This window comes from Hemicordylus capensis, chromosome 2 (genome assembly GCF_027244095.1).
Source record: "Hemicordylus capensis ecotype Gifberg chromosome 2, rHemCap1.1.pri, whole genome shotgun sequence".
NCBI classification, from domain to species: domain Eukaryota; kingdom Metazoa; phylum Chordata; class Lepidosauria; order Squamata; family Cordylidae; genus Hemicordylus; species Hemicordylus capensis.
The window spans coordinates 197,218,543-197,239,569 of record NC_069658.1 but is presented as its reverse complement, the minus strand read 5'-3'; the positions used below and the strand labels follow the sequence as shown (position 1 = coordinate 197,239,569).

Sequence of the window (21,027 nt, the reverse complement as noted above, 5' to 3'; positions counted from 1 at the left end):
TGTGAGGTGTTATTCTATGAATAACTATACCTTAATCTGTTAGAGCTTTTGTTCATTCTCTCATCTTTTTTCACATTGACTGTTGCGACACTCCCTTGCTCAGTCTTCCTGCCTCTTCCTTGGCACCTCTTTCCACCATCTTGAATTCTTTGCTGAGTCTATTCTGCTTGTCTGGATGCCCCTATTACTCCTCTTGTCTATTCGCCACGTTGGTTCCCTCTTTCTCCTCATATGCTTCATGCTCTTGTTCCCACTTGTCTATTTCTTCTTCCTCCTCTCCATGTGTCTTCTCACCCCCTGCCCTTTGCTCCTCTGGCACCCTTGTCCTTCATAAGCCCCCAATTACACCCTCCATTCCTCACCTCCTCCCTTGCTATCCCTTACCATGGCAACACTTTACTTGCTGGTGTCTGTCTGGCTTCTTGGATGCGGCTGTATTTTTTACACCTGATAAAAACTCACTTCTTCACTTTATCCTTCTAGGATATCACACCCTTCCCATTTTCTAGCATGCCCTCTTCCTTGTGTCTCCCCTCTTACTTAGGATATAAGCCTGGCGGCGGAGTCTGCCATGTGTTTTATGTACAGCACTTAGCGGACATAGGTCTACAACAACAACAACAGCTAGTTTCTCTAATAGCTTTAGCATGCAAAGTCCTTTATAATGCTTCTCCACCGCCACTATCACTATTTATTTTCCATTATAAATAAAGGTGGGGGCTATCCTGGGCATTGGGAGGGGGAGGGGAGGGGGCTGTTTTGGGAAGAGCAGCTGCATGCCTGCATGCAGAAGGTCCCAGTTTCCCTCCTTGGCTTCTCCATTGGATAGGGCTGAGAAAGACTTCTGCCTATACCTTGGAGAAGCCGCTACCAGTCAGTGTAGATAGAAGACAATACTGAGCTAGATGGACCAAGGGTCTGACTTGGTATAAGGCAGCTTCCTATGCATTTGTGGACCAGCAAAAATTAGAATGAGTTCTGATTTTGTTTGACCTGTCTCTTAAACACCCTCATCCTGATCAACAAATAGTGGAACATGCTTGAACATTAAAGGGGAGTGGCTAGAAGCAGGGGCGTAGCTATAATTGAGCGAAAGGGTTCAAAGAACACAGGCCCCCAGCTCCTGAGGGCCCTCCAGCTTCATCCCTCCCCTATTTTCTTCATTATCTCCCTCACTCTGGGGGCCACCAGAGAGAGGGATGAACACGGGCCCCGTCTCCCCTAGCTGCACCCCGAAGGGGAGTGGATAGGCGAGTTATACTTGTACCCTAAACACTCACTTCTCAGGAGGCACAGTTCTCCCTATCACTGCCAGTTTCCCACTGTCACCATTTCCCCTTTCCATTTCCATGTTGCTGATTTAAAGGTAGTACAGCCATCCTTTCTACAGTCAAGACAAGAGTGGCATCTAGTATGTTAAAACTCCTCTGATACCATCTCAATAAAAGCTGCAATCAAACTATATAGCAGCAATAAAAACAGCAATGTGTATGATAAGCCTCTTGCCAATATGCAGGTGGCTGTGTTAACATTCCAGCAGCAGCAGTTTCACAGAAAGGCAGCAGAAGACCCAGAGTGAGCAAAGGGAAGTGATTGTGTGGAAGCAAAGTAGGAGGAAAAGCTACCCAGGTTTTCTTTCTACCTTGCTTCCACACAATCACTTCTCCCCAGGTTTTCCTCCTAGCTTGCTTCCACACAACGGAAAATTGAGAGCACACAGAGCTCCCAAACCCGGGCAGAGCACAGTTTTTGATGGTGTGAATGACGTCCTTGTGTTTCTCTTTAGATTGTGAGCCGCTTTAAGACAGGGAACAATAGTCTTATTTTTCCTTTGGCAAGGTAAACCTCTTCGAGAACTTTTTGTTGTTGAAAAGCTGTATATGCGGTATAGGAGTTTACTTGCAGGAATGTTGCCTGAGGGTTGCAGGGACACATTCCTGCAAGTGAATAATCCCATCCCTCTGCTTCCATTGGGATGAGGAAGAAGGAAGAAGCACAACTAGTTTCCAACTTCTTTGTGTCCCCACAGGGCTTCTTCCATTGTCCTAGCAGTACAGGGAATGTCAGCCAATAAGACTACCCGTTATTATAATTATTATTTACATTTTATATCCCGCTCTTCCGCCAAGGAGCCCAGAGCGGTGTACTACATCCTTAAGTTTCTCCTCACAACACCCCTGTGAAGTAGGTTAGGCTGAGAGAGAAGTGACTGGCCCAGAGTCACCCAGCTAGTGCCACCCAGCAGCAGCAGCAGAGCAGGTCAGACCTGTGTGCCTCCTTTTAAAGCTACCACTTCCCTCACCCCGCACCTGCACGGAATGCTTCGTGCACATCCCTACTAGAGAGTCAAGGTTGTCTACCCTGCCCTAAAGGGTAGCAATACAAGCTGGACTTGGTCCTGAGCAGTCCAGTCAAGATTAAGTTCATGTAGCTATCCCCCATGAGGAAAAACTGGAGGAAACACAGGAGTGTTGTTTCCTGTCACTTCCAGGTTCTCCAGAAGTGATGGAAGAGCACAGGGCGATTTTCACATGGCCACTCCCAGCCATCCCCCCCACCATGTTTTTTATGCTAGGTCACAGCAACAGAAGCAGAGATAGGAGAGCTTGCCAACCCATGTTCCAAAGCATGTGGGAGTGGAGTATGAGAAAGGAAAATATGTAGAGGGATGCCAAGGCTAGGAGTGTGCAGCGGTGGGGGGAACAGAGTTGCAGGAGGCACAACGGCAGAACTTGGCCTACTGCCCTCACATCAGCACTTGATTTGGGCTCTTGCAAACAATGCAGCTGGGAGAGGCATAGCTCATTCATAGAGCACCAGCTTTGCCTGCAGAAGGCCCCAAGTTCAGTGCCTGAATCTTCAGTTAAAAGCTCTGGGAAAGACCTCTGGCTTGACACCCTGGAGAGTCATTGCTAGGCAGAGGACACAGCACTCTGTTAGATAGGCCAATACAGGTGGCTCTCGTTATTCGTAGGGGTTCTGTTCTGGCCTACAACGAGACCTCGAGTCTATGGGAATTCAGGGGTTAGGTTCCTTGAGCCTAAAAAAGGTCCCCCAAAAAGCAGAAATGAAGGGAATAAAGCACAGTACCTTGCTCTCCAGGCCTCCAGCTCTCCAGAAAGTCCCTTGCTCACACTCTCTCTCTCACACACACACAAAATCTGCAAATCCTCCAAATCTCTGAGAATTTTTTCAAAAATCCTTGGGGAATTATTCTCTCTCTTAAGGGCCACAAAATGACTCCATGCTGCAAAATGGTGGATGGATATGACATCGGAAGTCATTTCTGGCCACCCAGGAACCACAGATAGGCGAATTTTGCCTACTTCTTAAACCATGGATAACAAGATCAGGTCTATATTGCCCAACTGCAGATACACGAAACCGTGGGTGCCGGGTCCATGGATAACGAGGGCCACCTCTAGTCTGAGTCAAGATAAGGCAGCTTCGTTTATTTAATTCATTTTAATCCCACCCTTCTTCCAAGGAACTCAGAGCAGCATACATGTATGCCCCATTTTATCCTCTCAGCAACCCTGTAAGGTAGATTAGGCTGAAGAGAGAAAGTAGTGACTGGCCCAAGATCACCCAGTAAGCTTCATGGCTGAGCAGGGATTTGAACCTAGGTCTCCCAAGTCCTAGTCTAGCACTCTAACCCATGCGTAGGCCACCTTGGCTTTTCAGTAATTTTGAACTACAACTCCCATCACCTCAGGTAGTTTGTTTGTTTATTTATTTAAAATATTTCTGTACCACCCAAAATGTGCATATCTGGGTGGTTTACAAACTACAACTAGTTGTAGTTTTACAGTTAGTTGTAGTTCAACAACAACTGAAGAGCCAAAGTTGCCTACCCCTGCAGTGACCACTAGACCACACTGGTTACATAAGGCGTATGCAGTTGCCAACTAGTGGTGAAAGTTTTCAGAATCTGCATGAGGGGCTATATGCTGGAGCATAGAAAGAGAAAAACCCACCATAAGGCTGCATCCATAAGGCTGAGTACCCAGAATGTTGGGGGCAATATGCTAAAATCATTGTAAACCGCTTAGAGAGCTCCGGCTATAGAGCGGTATATAAATGTAAGTGCTATTGCTATTGCTATTGCTATCCATGCCCACACTGCAATAGTCCTGCATAAGCAGGGGAGCAAGTTCTACATGGAACAAATCAAGACCCTCACCTTCTTCCATGCCTTGAGTTTCCGGGGCTCCTGATGCTCTTGCTTCACCGAGTTCTATGTGGTGCTGATCCCTGCTGTCCTCAGAAGCCTCAACACTGCTGCTACTAGCCTGGGATTGCATCTCAGCTCCCGGCTCCTGTGAACACAGGTCTGGCAGCTGCAATTAAGCATGAAAACAAATTCAGATACTAGGGCAGAGGCAGGCAACCTGTTTAGCACACGGATCGGTGTCAGAAATAGATCACAAGCTGGAGGACATCCACTGATTGATGTATTTTAGATGCATGAAATTAGCATCACTCGCAGATAGTTTTCATAAACATTAAGGATGCTAGAAGGACAGCTGGCAGACATATTGGACTTATATTGCACCATATTCTTATTCAGAAGCTGTTTCCCACAAATGATAAAAATTTGAGAGTCTGTGTTTGTGTAAGGGAGATACTTGACTTAGAAATTAAGTCAGACTTAGACTCAAGATTTAGAGGGGGAGATACTTGACCTAGAAATTATAAAAGCTGAAATCAAGTTGAAGTTGCATTCCCTTTCTATTTATCTCCCTATCTTTTATGTTTCAAGTTGGGTGCCAACTAATTTCCCAGCATTTCTTCCATGAGGACTAGAATCTTACTTTTTGAAAAATCAGAATGGATAAGCAAGTCAGGATTCTCAGGGTTACACAAAGGTGCTGGGAGATGGGAGGTCATTAGACACAGAAATTGGTGAACCAAATAGGAAACAGAGACTGCTAAATGGGTATCCAGAGAGATTATAATAGGACCGCCATTCCCATTGGATGGGCTAGGTCTATTAACACTGATAGCTAAATTAAGCCCCCCTATTTAAAGGAAGTATGCTGAGGGCAGACAACAAGGGAAGGCCATCACCTTCACATCCTGTTTATGGCTTCCTGGAAGCATCAATCTGACTACTATTGGAAACAGAATGCTGGACTTGATGGACCTTTGGTCTGGTCTGGTCTGGACTGATCCAGCAGGATAGTTCAGAAATGCAGGTTGGCAACCTTCCTTCTTGATAATGGTCTTGAGGGAGACAAACATACAGGAGAGCAAGAGCACAAAGGACCAGAGCAGAAGGTGTGTGGATAGTGGGAATCCTACAAGAAACACAAGAGATTTTGCAAATCAAGTTCTGAGGGAGCAGAAACAGAGGAGAAGAGAGAGCAATTTCCTTTTGACCAAAGAATGCAAGCAGAGCAGGTTCTGTCAGAAGGTGCCGAGGAATGAGAGGAAAGTATGAGGAGACAGCTCTGGGTCCTGGCTTGGCTTTCTCCACCATGGCCCTCATGTTAGGAGTGTGCATAGACCAGTCCGACCGTGAACTGGTCCGCTGCAAATCAGGCTGGTTTAAGTGGTTCAATCGCTTTGAACCAGTTCAACCTGGTTCTTCTACCTGACTGGCCCAGCCGATGGGTTTGACCGAACCAATTTGGGGACTCACAGTTCAGTCCGAATTCAAATCTAATTTGGACTGAACTGCCACAATCAGTCTGTGCAAATCTCTACTTCATGACCTTCCTAAAGGAGCCCTACTGGATCAGACCAAAGACCTATTTAACAGAACACCCCAATTCCTACATTGGCCAATCAGATGCCTCTAGGAAGCTCACAAGCAAGACATGAAGAGAGCAGCCTTTCACCTTGGCTGCCAGTCAGCAGAGCCCATAGTTGTTGTGAACCCCTTTCTCAGGATTTAGCATAATCCCCTGCCAAGGGCGAAAATCCAGAGTTGGTTAATCACACAGTGAAGAAGGCTGTGCCCTGCTGTATAAGCCTTTCTAAGGGGGGGGGATGAGCAGCAGCTGTATGGAATGGCCAGGGCATACATCCTAATCGATCATGGCCTTAGAAAACCTGCAGCACTGGACCAAGCTGGGTACTGGAGGGATACTGTCCCACTGCCCTATAGTACAATGGTGCTGGAAGACCATCAAGGAAAGCATGTGCTTGCATCAGACTTGCAAACACCCGCTTGCCTGGGACAAGTGAAAATCTCCTTCAGTCAACTAGGTGGGGTCTTTTCTTCAAACTGCAACAATGATGATCATTCCTTTTCTGTTTGGGGCCAGCAAAAGGCCACAGACTGAACACAGGCATCTCCCATTGTGACCAACTCCCGAGGGGGAGTTGTGTTAGTCTGTGACAGCACCCCTGCTAACTGAGCAAAGGGAAACTTTTAAAAGTGGTGATTCTCTTCTATTTAGCAGCGGGAGAGCAACGGGCCCTATCCATCTTCAGCATAGCATCCCTCCAGTGGCTGTTGCTGGTATCTACTTTATGTTTCTTTTTAGGCTGTGAGCCCTTTGGGGACAGGGGACCATCTTATTTATAATTTATTTTTCTATGTAACTTTGAGAACTTTGGTTGAAGAGTGGTATATAAATATCCATAGAAAAAGTAGTAGCATACACAACAAACAGCAACCGATTTATTGTGGCATAAGCCTTCATAAATTGGAGAAGAGGCTGCCAACCTTGGTTCTCCAGCTGTTGTTGAACTTCCATAATCCCGAGTCACAATCGTGGCTGGGGAGGATGGAAGCTGTAGTTCAACAAACAGCTAGAGTGAAAGTTGCCTACCCCTGAACTAGAGGTATGAAAAGCTGATGCCACAACACATCTGCTAGGGCCAAACTATACATTAAATTATTAGGTCGGTGGGCTTCATTTTAACTAATTAAGTAGTAGCTAGATCAGCCCCACCCCAACCCCCCACTGACTGGGACGGCAGAATGGGAGGAAGGAGCTTTTGCCCCAGGGCAGCCCTTTCATGAGGCACGGTGAGGTGGCCGCCTCAGGTAGCCGACTGTTGAGGCACCAGTGGGGCAGAGAGATGACCCCCACCACTGTTACTATTGGAGCAGCTTTTCAGGAACAAGCTGACCCTTGCAAGCTTTGTGAGGAGCACTTCCCCTCACACTTCGTGCAAAGCTAGCAAGAAACACAAGGAAAGAAGAAGAGGCTTCTGGCAACCTTCCCTCTTCCGTGCCACTTCCAAAGTTTGCAAATGTTGGCTTTGAAAGGGAGTTGGTCCCACCAGGGTCACAGCATTTGGTGCTTTGCCTCTGGTGCCACAGTACCTTGAGTCACCTTTGATTTGCCTCTATCATGGTCCCAAGACAGATCAAGGCCCACTGGAGCAACTCTGAACCCCAGGAGGGAAACTTCCATTAGCATCAATGGAAGCTTTCCGTCTTAGACAAATAGCAGACACAGGAATCTGAACTGGAACCATGGTGGAGACAAAAGGTTAAAATATACCCTCACCCCACCCCAGTTCTGAAGCACCTGCTAACTGGGCAAAGAGGCAGCTTTTAAAATGGTGGCTCTCTTATACTGAGCAAGGGAAGAGCAATCATCCCAATTCAGCCCAGCACAGTGGCTGAGGCTGATGTTTTCCTTGTGCTTCCCTTAGACTGCGAGCCTTTTTATGAAAGAGAACCATCTTCTCTTTCCCCCCTGCTATTTAAACCTCTTTGAGAACTTTGTTGCTGTTGTTGAAAAGCACTATATTAATATTCTCTCAGTAATATGTAGGGGTCCAATCTAGCTGCCACTTACTTAGGAGGAATAAAGCCATCACAGGCTTGATGTAACCAGTGTTTCCTCTAATAGGGATTCCCAGATGTTGTTGACTACAACTCACATAATCCCCAGCCAAAGGCCATTGCAGATGGGTATGCTGGGAGTTGTAGTGAACAACATCTGGGGATCCCTGTTAGAGGGAACAGTGGATGTAACTTATGGTTGGGTTCTTAGACTTTAAGGTGCAACAAGGCTCTTTTATGTGTTAACATAGATATGTGTGGGCAGTAGGGTAATGATGTTTGTCATCTTAAACACAAAGTTAGCCAGATTGACTATACCTCTGAGTAGCCCTAGTTGAATACAGTGCACACACATGAAGCTTCCGGAGTCAGACCACTGGTCCATCTAGCTCAGTATTATCTGCTCTGACTGGCAGCAGCTTTCCAGGCCTTCAGACAGGGGTCTTTCCCAGCCCTACCTACTGCCAGGAACCGAACCCATGCCTTTCTGTTTGCAAAGCAGGTGCTCTGCCACTGAGCTACGACCAAGGATGCTTTCTCGCATGATACCGAAGGTCCCTTTGAGCAGGCCTTCATGTAGGCTGACTTGGCTTACTAACCAGCCACTATCTTAATCACCACTAACCTCTTTTCATAGGAACACAGGAAGCTGCCATATACTAAGTCAGACCATTGGTCTATCTAGCTCAGTATGGTCTTCACAGACTGGCAGCGGCTTCTCCAAGGTTGCAGGCAGGAATCTCTCTCAGCCCTATCTTGGAGAAGCCAGGGAGGGAACTTGGAACCTTCTGCTCTTCCCAGAGCGGCTTCATCCCCTGAGGGGAATATCTTGCAGTGCTCACACATCAAGTCTCCCATTCATATGCAACCAGGGCAGACCCTGCTTAGCTAAGGGGACATGTCATGCTTGCTACCACAAGATCATGTGCAGCAGAGGGCTTTGGGGAAAGGGAAGAGTATTTTCTGATTTGCACTGGATTATGGAGGAGTTTCTCCTACTGAGATGATTGCTTCTTGCTTTTGCAAACTGCAGCACAAATGGGAAAAGGAGCTCTGTGCAGTTCTGCTGGGCATCTTTCCCCCCGCCTTGGTTGACTGGAGGAGCACTATGGGGATGAATGTCTGAGCCTCTCTTAGGTTGTTTGTGTGCCTGGGTAAGTGCCACAGATGCAAGTCAAATGAAAGAGAGCCAGTTTGAAATGAAACATATCTTCTAGCCGCTAGAATCCAGCCAACGTAGGCACACAGCACCTGAATGAGAGGCACAGAGAAACCAAAAGGCCTGGCTACTGAACAGGAAGTACCATGAAAAACCTAGCCCCAAAAGATAGGAGTCTCCCCCATTCTAGGGGGGATGTCCCCATGTAGCACCCAGGATGTCCCCATGTAGCACCCAACCTATATAGCTCCAAATAAACTCTGCAACAAACCAGAAAGACTCTATAACACACAAAAGATTCTCTAACACAAGCCACTGCTTTGCACAAACTGCTAAGAGGCTACTAATCATGTTGTAATGAATCTCAAGAAGTCCTCCAGGAACTTACCAGCCTCCTCCAATACAGATCATTTAGCTCCGCAAAAGACTGGAGATTTCCAAAGAGTGTACAAAAGCAAGCTTTACTTTTCCACCAGAGCTCTTCCTGGCTGCCGCACCCTTCAAGACTGCTTGAAAACCCCCACAAGCTCACTTGAACTGGGTATATCATCAGAGGGGGTGGGAAGAAGCCCATCCCCACACTGGAGCAAAAGATCGCAATCCCAGGGAAGCAGAAATCCCCCAAGTATATTCCCACATCCTTGAGACCAGCCCTCATAGAGCAGTAAAAAAATAACTTAAGAGAGTTGGGGATCATGGGAAAACTCACCCATGCTGGGGATCTCAGCTTAGTCTGAAGTAGGGAAAACTTTCTAATAGGAGAGAAGGAACTGACTCCCACTCTCCCTTGCCTTCCACTTCAGTGCCGGAGGTGCCTGGAGGTCTGCGGGGACCCTAGGCAGGCATGATGCACCTTTGATCTTGGGCCAAAACAACAAACCTTCAAAACAAACAAAAACAAACTTAAAAGTCCCTCTAATGGCAAGGCACCGTCACAAAATCACCAACCGCCCAGCCGTGGATTATAATTGAGTATTTATTTGAGAGCAGTCAATGTGCCAGGTACTGTACAAAACAACAACAACCAGGAGCCACACAGTTCCTTCGCAGAGAGCTACAAATCTGTGCGAAGTCACTAAGTCACCCCTCTGTGGGGCCACGATTGATGGCAGGGATTCTAGTGGAAATAATTTATCTTTGTGGGAGAACGAGCAGCCAGCCATCCCCTCCTCCTCCGATAAATAACTAACAGCACCAGCATCTATTGGTACACGACTCCCTTCACCACAGAAAACTGCCCCTCTGTAGGCAGTGCACTGCTGCCCTCCCCCCTGGGCAGGCCCTAACCAACCACAGAATGTACCCCTCAGTGGTGCTCCAAATGCCCCAGGATTCTCCACGCTGCTGCCTAAACGCTGCAGCGACTTCTGCCTCTTCCTTGGGAAGCCTTCTGCCCACTGCCTTGGCTGTGTTCCCCTTACCCAGTGCTGGCCAGGGAGGGCCAGCGATGTCAGGATATCCCCCATGGCCCCCAGCATCTGGTCGGTGCGCCCCCCTGCCTGTTGTGGGGCTTTCATGCTGCCGTGGGTCCCGCTCACCTTCTCCCACCACCCTCGGCTTCAGAGCCGGAGGCATCTGGGGGACTAGGAGGAGACTGGGCACGTTGCCCATGTGTTGGGTGCTGGGACAGCCAAGTCAAGCCCAATTCCCAGCCAGTCAGCTCCAGCTACCATAACTTTCCTGCTAGAAGCTGCTGCTTTCCAGCCGCACCCCTCCATGCCTGGATTCTAAGCCCCTTATCTCTTTAACATCACCCTTATTTACACTGGAGGACCCAGCCTGGAGATAGGAATGGGTTAGGGACAGGGAGGGGCAGCAAGGGCACCACAGACAAAGCCCAGTCACTGGAAGCTCAGTCTATATATGGGGAAAAAAACAGATAGTCCTGTTGGGGGCGGGGGGGGGGGTGGAGGGTGGAAGCAGCAGCAAGGGCAAGCCAGCTAGTCCCAGAGAACAGCAGGTCTCACAGGGTTCACACTAAGACTAACCGCAACTAATCTGGGCTTGGGAAGGTGATGGAGAACCGGCTGCTCAGTGATTTGGCTCAGGGAGATATGACAGCTCCATGCACTCCAATACTGAAAACAAGGCAGACAGAGCCAGTGTGGTGTCGTGGTTAAAGTGCTGGATTAGACAGGGGTGGGGGAACCTTGGCCCTCCAGCTGTTTTTTGAACTACAACTCCCACCATCCCCAGCATTGTGGGGGACGATGTGGCATTGTGGCTGGGGATGATGGGAGTTGTAGTTCAAAAAACAGCTGGAGGGCCAAGGTTCCCCACCCCTGGATTAGGACCAGAGAGACCCAAGTTCAAATCCCCACTCAACCATATTACTTACTGGGTGATGACCTTGGGCTAGTCACTCTCTCTTTCAACCTAGTCTACCTCACAGGGTTGTTGTGAGGACAAACATAACAATTTACACTGCTCTGGAATCCTCAGAGGGAGAGGGAGATATAAATGTTAAGATAGAATAAAACTCGGTTCTGCTGTTGGGCAAAAGGGACATGCGCCCAGGACAACAGGCCCCTAGAGGGCACCACGTCGTAGCCCATTGCCACATGTGGCTGGAAGGGAAGGTAGACCACACAGCAGGGACACATACCTCCAGGTACATTTTCCTGCACTTAACAAAAACAGGATTGTATTGGGAGCCCAGATGGCCATTTTGCTTCTTTTCAGGCCAAGTCAAAGATAATTTTTTGCTAGAGGCAGGGACGGCCCTTCCATGAAGTGGGCTGAGGCAGTTGCCTCAGGCAGCAGATTACTGGGATGTCAGGGAGGCAGCAAGAGGCCTTCTTCCCCAACTTTAAAAAGGAAGGATTTCCGATGGGGGTGGGGGGTGGGCTGCCTGTGGTGCACAGAGGTCTTCAGCCGCCACTGATTATCCCAAGTCTGTGGGGCAACTAATTTACCTCCGAATTCACTGGAGAATACCCTGTGGCTTGTCACATTCCTCCAAAATAGGCCAAGCAGAGGGCTTTGGGGGACCTCACAAAAATGTGCAACTCAGAGAAATTGCAGAGCAGACCCAGAGCCAGGAGCAAACTCTGCGGGGAGGGAAAGGGCCTATGCTCTGCCACATCCAGGGTGCTGCCTCAAGCTGTTTGTTCTAATCTTTGGGAGAATCTAGTTAGGCCTGTTATGGTCGGTGGGGGAGGGGGCATTTGCTGCATCATCTGAATAGCAGTTGCCAGGATGAATTCCAATTGTTCTCTGCTGCTCCCTTTAATCTATGTTGGTTTGAAACATTTTTATCCCACCCTTAAAAAGAAAAAAGAGAAAGCAAGGCCGTACAAGCTCATTTAAAACAATAAAATACAATATCAGTAATAAAACATTAAAAGCCAGCATACAGAGCAAGAGAGTGCAACACCACAGTATAAATCACTTAAAAATTAGAAATTGCAGCAGGTGTGCCAAGGCCTGCCTAAAAGGCCAGGTTTTTGTAAGGCAGAAAAACTAAAGAGAGAAGGGGCCAGTCAGATTTCAAGTGGGAGGAAGTTCAAGTGGGAGGAAGTTCTGTGGGTCACCACTAAGAAGGCCCTATCCCGTGTGGCTGCCAGATGGACCTCCAATGGCGGTAGAAATTCTAATGGGGTAGGCAGATTCATGTGGGGGGAGCAGTCGTGAAGGGACAGGTATCCTGGTCCCATACCATTTAAGGCTTTATAGTCATCACCAGCACCTTAACATGCCTGGAAACAAACTGATAACCAGTAGAGCCTCCTCATCGTGTCATATTTTCGGAGTAAGGGCCTCCCCTGAGATAAGACCCCTGTAGCTGCATTCTGGGTCAGCTGAAGTTTCCAAACATAAAACGTATGACAGTAATCCAGCCAAGATCTAACAAGGGCTCAGATCACCACAGCATGGTCTGGCTGAGAGACAGCGGGAAAGATTCTAGAAAGAACTCGTGTCCTTGTGCACATGCACTCAAGTAAGCTTGCACAGAATTGCAACTTTATTTTTAGCTTCAGGGACGAGGAGAGCTAGTCCACACACAGCCTCACGATAAGCGGTCACCATGCATTGCTCACTGCCGTACCTTTACACAGCCTAGTCATGATGGTTGCAGTCACCTCTTGTGACCTCTTTGCCCTTCTGAGAGAGAGCTCACCCGACCTTTGCGTCTTCCCTCCTAGACGCTTATCATCATCACTGTGCAGCTTCACCCAAGAGAGCCAGCTGCTACAGGCTCCTGGCCTACAGCCACAGAGGGGTTGCAAGGCGAGGAGGTGTAACCCCAAGAACCTCCCTGCCCCTCTACACAAGCACGGCCGTGAGGGTCTAGCGGTCATCCTGGCAGATCCCTCTGCTGCCCGCTCTAGTCCTGCAAATACGGTAGTAGGGACTCCCCACACACACACACCCTCCCCCCCCCCATGACCATTTCCTGTAGTTTTTCATCCCCACTTTCCGAAGAGACAAAACACATTTCTGAAGCCAGAGTGTTGAGCATGAGCCATGGTGGGAGGAGGGGGGGAGGCTGGAGGAATCACAGCCGACAGAGCCCCTCTCCCCTCCCTGCCACGCAGCCACAAGAGCCTGTCTCCACCCCAGCCAGCCAAGCACGGCCTCTGGGCAGCTTCCCTCCCCTGCATGGCTTCTGTCCTGCCCAAGAGCTCCCATTCCTGTGCTGGGCCCCCTCAAGCTCAGGTTACAGACACAGAATCTGCTCCCCTCCTTGCCTTCCCTCTGGAACCAGCAGCAAGAGTCCCTGCTTTCTGAGCATCCTCATCCTAGGCCCCTGTAAGAGCAGGCACACCACCTTCATCCGAGTAGGGATGAGCTCTCCTGCAGGCAAGGCTGGCTCCAGGCTTCAGGGGGGGGGCCTGGACAAAGGGCCCCCCACTGCCCCTCCAAGGTGGCCCCTCCATTCTGCCCTAGTGGGCTTACCAGAGGGACAGCAGCAGCACTCCTCTCACCACCATCCGGGGGTGGGGCTTACTGGGTAGTGCTGGTGGGTGCTCCTTGCTCTCAGTGCCCCAGCAGATGGAGTAGAGGCACCATCTAACCCAGGGATTCTCAACGTGTGGGTCCCCAGATGTTATTGGACCTCAACTCCCATAATCCCCAGCCCCAGTGGCCTTTGGCTGGGAATTATGGGAGTTGAAGTCCAATTACATCTGGGGACCCACACGTTAATAATCCCTGCCTGCTGATGTTGTCGGAGATGCAGCTCCTGATGGCATCAACTCTTAGCACCAGCAGCCCATGGGCACTAAGGGTAGAGATCGTGAGCAAGGCAAGCCCCCTCTCTGGCCACACTTTCTCTGCTCTGCTTCCCCTTTGTTAAACTGATAGCCTCAGGTTCCATCCTCTCGGGGGAGGGGGGGAGAGGTCCTTCTTCTACCTTCCTCTCTTCCTGTATGTAGCTAGCAGCAAGGCATGTAGGTCTCGGTCTAGCTCCCTGACGGATTTCCTAAATAAGCTATTTTATTTAGAACTTTAACTCCATGTCTCCAGACAATATTAATTAGCGGTGTTCTCCTTACCTGTGCACTTTCACTGCAGCTGGAGTAGATAAAGAAACCTCCCCTCCAAGCTCTCTAACCACTATAGCATCACTCCAAAGCAACACTAGGTCCGGGGGCCAAGGCATTCTGGAGAAAGGGCACCTCCACACTACCTGCAGTGGTGCTGACTGAGGAGGGCCAGGGATTTTTGTTCTTCTATTTTTGTTTTTGTCCTTCTATTTTTGTTTTCCCCCCCCCCTCCATCTGTGCACAGAATGACTTTTGTTCTGGGCGGCAGTATCAAGGCAGTGTGTGCGCACATACATTCAGAATGGGGCCTTCCTGACTCAACTTGAGCGGGATCTAAAATGAACTGAACAGACATCAAAAATCATGAGAGTGCATGCACATGTGCACGCCTTAGAGGAAACACTGGTTGGGGGTCCAGATGGGGGCAGGAGTGAGCAGCTGTGGGCCCTCTTGGGGCACTGCGGGGTGCTGAAGCCCCAGTATTTGCCCAAGGGAAATACCAGAAACACATGGAGGATGGCCTTAACTCCATGGCTAGTTAACCCCTGCTAACTGAGCAAAGAGACATCTTTTAAAAGTGGTGATTCTCTTTATTTAGCACGGGGAGGACAACTGACCCTATCCAACCCCAGCACAGCATCCCTCCAGTGGCTGTTGCTGGTGTCAACCTTATGTTTCTTTTTAGTTTGTGAGCCCTTTGGGGACAGGGGACCACCTTATTTTTACTTATTTATTTATTTTTCTATGTAAACCACTTTGAGGACTTTGGTTGAAGGGCAGTATATAAACATCACCATCATTAATTATTATTATTATTTAGTTCCCAGGATCATCAGGCTTGTGGTTCTCACTTTAAATTCCTGCAGACATTCCTGGGGGCACCATCCTACAGTCAACCGGAAATCTCATGCAGTCACCACCGTGTTGGGCTGGCAACCTGAAAAAAGGGGGAAAGACCCACCAGGGTTCTCATTTGCTGGCTAGTAAGGCCCTCCTCTCTCCTGGGATATGTGTATGTTTTAAGCTGTACACCTTAGGTGAGAAGCCAGTTTTTTCACTAGGCTCCACCAGAAACCTCTGGGCTTCCACCCTGGCTCCAGTTCCTAGTCCAGGGGCATCACAAGGTTGGACAAAAAGTGAAGTGTAGCAGGAGGGGAGAGGGAAACACAAAAGGTTGCTCAGCCAGGGCGACATCCCTGCCTGAGACACAGGAGGCTCTGCCTCTAGGTGCCAAGACATGGCAGTCCATGCCAAGTGCAGGATTTAGCACAGCAGGGAGGCAATGAGCATAGCGATGGCAAAGAGGCCACCAGGAGCCAGGCGGGTGTGTGCTGCGGCCATCATTCTCAGCGCTCCTGCCCATCCGCCCCTCTCCCTGGGGCCAGCAGCACATCTGAAGGGGAAGGGCCTACCTCTGCTCTGTGCAGCGTGGCACACCGGCCAGCCCAGGTTTCGAGCAGGGCCAGGGAAATTCTGCCAGCTGTGGTTTCTCCTGCCACTGCCGTACTGCGTTGTGACCTGGCGACTCTAGGAGACAATGGGGTGGACTTCATCTATTGATTTAAAATTTCTGGCTGCAGCTCCAGCAGTTTTTCCAGCAGCCGGGTTTAATTTGAGTCAGGGCTCACGGGAGCACAGCCCCCAAGTCTGTTTTCAGTGCAAAGATTCAGCCCTGTGACCAGGGGCAGAAGGAGCTTGGCGGGGGCCAAGGGGCAAAGACCAAACAATGGCTCCCCTACCCCCTGGGTGTTTCTTCGCATGCACAAGCCCCAAGCCACGCCTCCTGCATCTGACATCAAACACAAAGGGGCAGGGCCAGTGCCGAGTACGGGGCTGTCACAGCCCCAGCAGAGTTTCATTTCCCCTGTCAGTGGTTGGTGGAATTGCTGAAAGGGAGCGCCTTTCCGGAATGTCATCAGCATCCAGGGAAAGGAGCTCCCTTTCTTCAATTCCTCTAACCGCTGACAGGGGAAATGAGACGGTGTCTCAGCCCTGTTCTTGGCACTGACCCCACCCCCTTGCATCTGACATCAGACAGAGGGGAGGGGCCAATGCACGGCGGGAGACTCCATCCTTCTCCCGCCAGTGTTTCATTGAAACGCTCGCTGGAGACGGGCATGCCTCACACTCCCAGCCAGCGAGTGCTTTGTTTGGCAGCTGGTGTGAGAGGGGGCAAGGGGGTGCCCTGGCCAAGGGTGAGCCTTGGGGGCCCTCCAGACCCTTGGGGCCTGGGGACAATTGTCCCCCCCTTGCCCAATGGTCGCTACACCTCTGCCTGTGACATGGCAAGGAATCATGACAAGTGTACTTTTGAGTGTGTGTCAAGTGCTCCTCTCTTGCCATGGAGTAAACACAACTAAGTCCACATATCTGGTAAGAGCTTTCATGGGAAGAAGGGAAAACCTTCACGGAGGTGCAAGCCTCAATCCCTCTCCATTGTAGGAATCAAAACACTATTGTGTAGTAAACTATTCGTGGTAAACTCAAGGCCACTAGGCAGATCTAGGCAGTCACCCATGGCATCAATTCTTGGAGGGTGCATAAACAGTGCAGGAGCATATCACTACCAATTATTCCTTCTCTTCCTCTTGTATTGCATCCCTGAAGTACTGCACTGTGGTGTAAGAATTTCATATGTCATACTGCACCTTGCTTCCCAAAGGGTCTGCACCCCAAAATACAGACTTCTCTTTGTTCATTGCACCTCAACCCCCAATGAACAGCTAGTCTCATAAGCTGCACTCCCTCTCTTGAAGACGAATTGCCTGTCTCAGCATTCCTTTTCAAAAAGAAATGGTCACAGGCTGGATTTCCAAATTAACAGCAGCATCTTTTCATGTCTGAAGAGTTTTGCCCCGTAAGAGATTAGGAACTCTCTTCCACTGTATCCTCAGACCACTGCAGACAAGCCATTCGCTGGTCAACCTGTGTGGCTCAAGCTGAAACTGAGACTCTGCACCTCTTAGTTGGAGGGGTGAGTACCAAAACCAAACGTTGTCTAGGGTGTCAAAAACCCTAGGGCTGGCCTTCAGTAAGCTACTAGTGCAAAAAGACAAATACTACATTTCACCACTGCAGCCTTAAGCAAGGAGGAGACTAGAAGGAGCCTGTGTGGAGGGATCCTTTAAAATTCTCCAGAGCTGAGAGACATGATGACATGAGTGATCTTAAGCAATGGCAGTGTTCCAGTGATGGAGGGATTAAACATGTGAGTAGCTTGTCTTGCAGAAGGAACAGAGTGACCGCTGTCTATATAGAGTCAGATTTCAGGCTGGGAATTGGTGAGACAAAAGCCAGGCCTCATGGACAACCCCAAATGGGATGCAGGCAAAATAATATGACATATAGATCAGTGAAGCTTGCGGGCAGTGGTAGTCTATTCCAGCACAAGAACTACCTATGTCTTTTAATCCCACATTGCACACCCTGCCTGATCCCAACAGCCAAATATCCCATCTTTGCTCTTGTGGCAATGCTTCCAGAGCAGAATACATTACACTACCCCAGAATACTACTCAGCAGCATCATGCTGGACATGGCCCCAAACCTTGGAGAAGCCACTGCCAGTTCTGGGTAGACAATACTGAGCTAGATGGTCTGACTCAGTATATTGCAGCTGCCTATGTTCCTACGGAAGGTGCCCTCTAGGACAGAGATGGTCTGACATTTTTGGTCTATGGATGTGTTTTAAATTTACAAGGCAAAAGCACATTGTGAGGCACTCTTTAACAGTTAAGGCATAACCTTTAAGGCCAACTGATCCTGGGAATTCAGTCTTGCTCAAGAATGTAAGAAGTGCCTTGCATTGCAAGATCAGCCAAAAGTCCACCTTTTCCATCCTTTTTTAAAAACGCGTCCCAGGAGCAAGCAGGCACGAGATGGGCCACTGGAAACTGGCCAGTGGGTCACCCTTGCATTGCTGTCTACCTTCTGCCCAATTTTATGCTAGGGAGTTCCCAGCCTATAGCACCATCAATCTCATCTAGACATATAGCTGAGGAATGATAGTTTGCAGAAACACCACATAACTTGGGAATCTTTATCTGAGAGCCAGCATAGCATAGTGGTTAGAGTGTTGGAGGACCAGGAAGAACTAAGTTCGAATCCCCATTCAACCATGAAACTCACTGGGTGACTCTGGGCCAGTCATGTATCTCTTAGCCTAACTTACCTCTCAGCGTTGTTGTGAGGATAAACATAACCATGTATACCAGGGAGGGTGGGATATACATGTAAAAAATAAAATTAAAATTAAATAAATTAAACATCTTTTGGAACCTAAAAGAATGATGATAAAGTTAGAGTATCAGAGCATGTACAAATTGCCTTTTCTTCACTACTAGCACTTCCAAATTGAGAGAGAAGTGACTTCCATGGTTACCATTAACCATAGTGTAATTATGTATTAGAAACTACCTAATGGTGCAGCAGGGAAATGACCTGACTAGCAAGCCAGAGGTTGCCAGTTTGAATTCCGGCTGATATGTTTCCCAGACTATGGGAGTCACCTATATCGGGTAGCAGCAACATAGGAAGGTGCTGAAAGGCATCATCTCATGCTGCGTGGGAGATGGCAATGGTAAATCCCTCCTGTATTCTACCAAAGACAACCACATGTGCTCTGTGGTCACCAGGAGTCGACACCGACTCGACAGCACAACTTTACCTTTAATTATGTATGTATGTATCAGAGATGTTGGAGATGGAGTTCCAGCGCATTGACCTTTTGCACCAACTATCCTAATGACCACTAGAGGCATTCGGAGTAGAGGTAGTTAGTGAGGGCCTCCTTACCTGTCCCTGCTTTGCCTCTACTCTATGACCCCTGCCTTGACTCCTCAGGGACTTCCGGTAGTGAGTCAGTCCTCTTCCTTTCCTCCTAGAGAGAAGATGGAAACATCTCTCCCTACCTATTCATTATGTAGCTGATAGATAGGATAGGTCTTTCCTATCCCAAATGTATTTCACCAATAACTTATTTAAGTAACTTAGACTCTACAGTGATTTCCATGCGTGTTACTTAAATAGCTGCAACAACTAAACTCTGTAACTGGAGTGGTAGCTTCCCTATTGCTTTGCTAAACAATCACAAACCCCAACAGGAGAACCCTCCACTCTGTCTCCAACTTGCCCATGAAGGAATCATCATCATTTCCATAATTTTTCTTAGTAGCCAAAAGAAGTTTTTAGTTGCTGAATCCTGACAATATTCGGAATGATCCAACAGTTGTTACAATGAATGACCAATAACTTAAAAACAAAAACAAACCCCACCATCAGGCACCTTCATTTTTAAGACCCCTTACTGGAACATGGGGTTTTGAAAAGCAAACAGGCTAGTATACTGATTCCATTCTCCCCAGGCAGGAAAGCTGTGTTTAGGGGCTGGGACTCAGGAAAGTGACAAGATTGTACTTTGATCTGGAAGCTCTGCCCTTTGGGTGAGAACCGACTATGGAAACCCAGAGTGAAAGAAATGTGTTTTGCTCATGCTCAGAGGAATGCTCTTGATTATTTCTTCACGTGCTCCATAATATTAAAAATAGGTGCTGGCCTTGCAGTGCTTAATCTCCTATATGTATAAAAGTTTACCAGGTCTGAAACTTGCCCCAAAGACACAGCCTTTAAATTTGAAGCTTTCATTCTTCCAGGCGTACAAAGGCAACTATTTGCAAAGTATGACAAAGAAGATGCACTCTACACATGGTTAGAAGCACCCTCGTCACTCTCAATTTACATTATTTTGGAGTTGAGCTGAGGGTGGAGATAGTGTGTTTCAAAAGACATTCCGAAAAAGGCACTCTACTTCAAATGAAGCCCTGGCAGGTCCAAACCACACACTCCGTAGCCAAGCGAAGTCTCTCTTCCCCAGCCTTCCATTTCTTTCTTTCTTAGTTAGCATATATGCATACCGCCTCAAACTGGCGTTTTCGGGCGGTTTACCATGCAATTATAGTGGTTAGAGTGCTGGACTAGGACCGGGAGACCCGAGTTCAAATCCCCATTCAGCCATGATACTTGCTGGGTGACTCACTCTGGGCCAGTCACTTCTCTCTCAGCCTAACCTACTTCACAGGGTTGTTGTGAGGAGAAACTCAAGTATGTAGTACACCGCTCTGGGCTCCTTGGAGGAAGAGCGGGATATAAAATGTAAATAAATAAAAATAAAATACAAAATTGGTGCCAAGGCGGCAGCAGCCGCCGCCCCCTTGGCGGCTCCGGGGAACTCCTGGATGGGGTGGGGGAATCTTCTCCGGAGGCTTAACCAGTCCTCCTAGCGCCGCTCTGCATCAGCGGCGGCCTGGTGCGAGCCACAGCATTGCCAGAGGCTCCAAGATGTTTATCTTTGCGTCCTTCGCGCTGCGCAGCCTCTGTCCTTGGTCGCCTGCTAGCCAGCTCTCCGCCGCCGCCGCCCCGGCCCCGCCCGCTATCTCCCTCCACTCTGCCCCGCCCGCAGGGCTTGGGAGGCGATCCCGTCCCTTTGTTCCCTGCTTGCTGCTCCTCCGGCGGTGGCTGCAGTCCAGAGCAGTCACGCCTTGTGTCTCCCGCAGGCAACTTGTTCCAAGGCACCAGGCGCCGCGGTTGCCGCTCCTGCTGCAGGGAGGAGGAGGAGGGGGAGGAGGAAAGCC

The 21,027-nt window shown here is 48.9% G+C and overlaps 1 protein-coding gene across 7 annotated transcripts in view; it reads right to left on the bottom strand.

Moving 5' to 3' along the window:
* Positions 1–21,027, bottom strand: part of ARHGEF25 (Rho guanine nucleotide exchange factor 25) — a 114,288-nt gene that overhangs the window by 66,837 nt on the left and 26,424 nt on the right. For 2 of the 7 annotated variants that reach the window (XM_053292206.1, XM_053292207.1), the window contains exons 1-2: positions 9,298–9,561; positions 4,184–4,340 (exon numbers count right to left, since the gene is read on the bottom strand). In XM_053292206.1, the coding sequence (XP_053148181.1) occupies positions 4,184–4,340; positions 9,298–9,483 (343 nt within the window). In that variant the 5' untranslated portion in view covers positions 9,484–9,561. Of the gene's footprint in view, positions 1–4,183; positions 4,341–9,297; positions 9,564–10,330; positions 10,482–21,027 lie in introns of those variants that run through there. The other 5 variants (XM_053292205.1, XM_053292210.1, XM_053292209.1 and 2 more) reach the window with 4 other exon arrangements.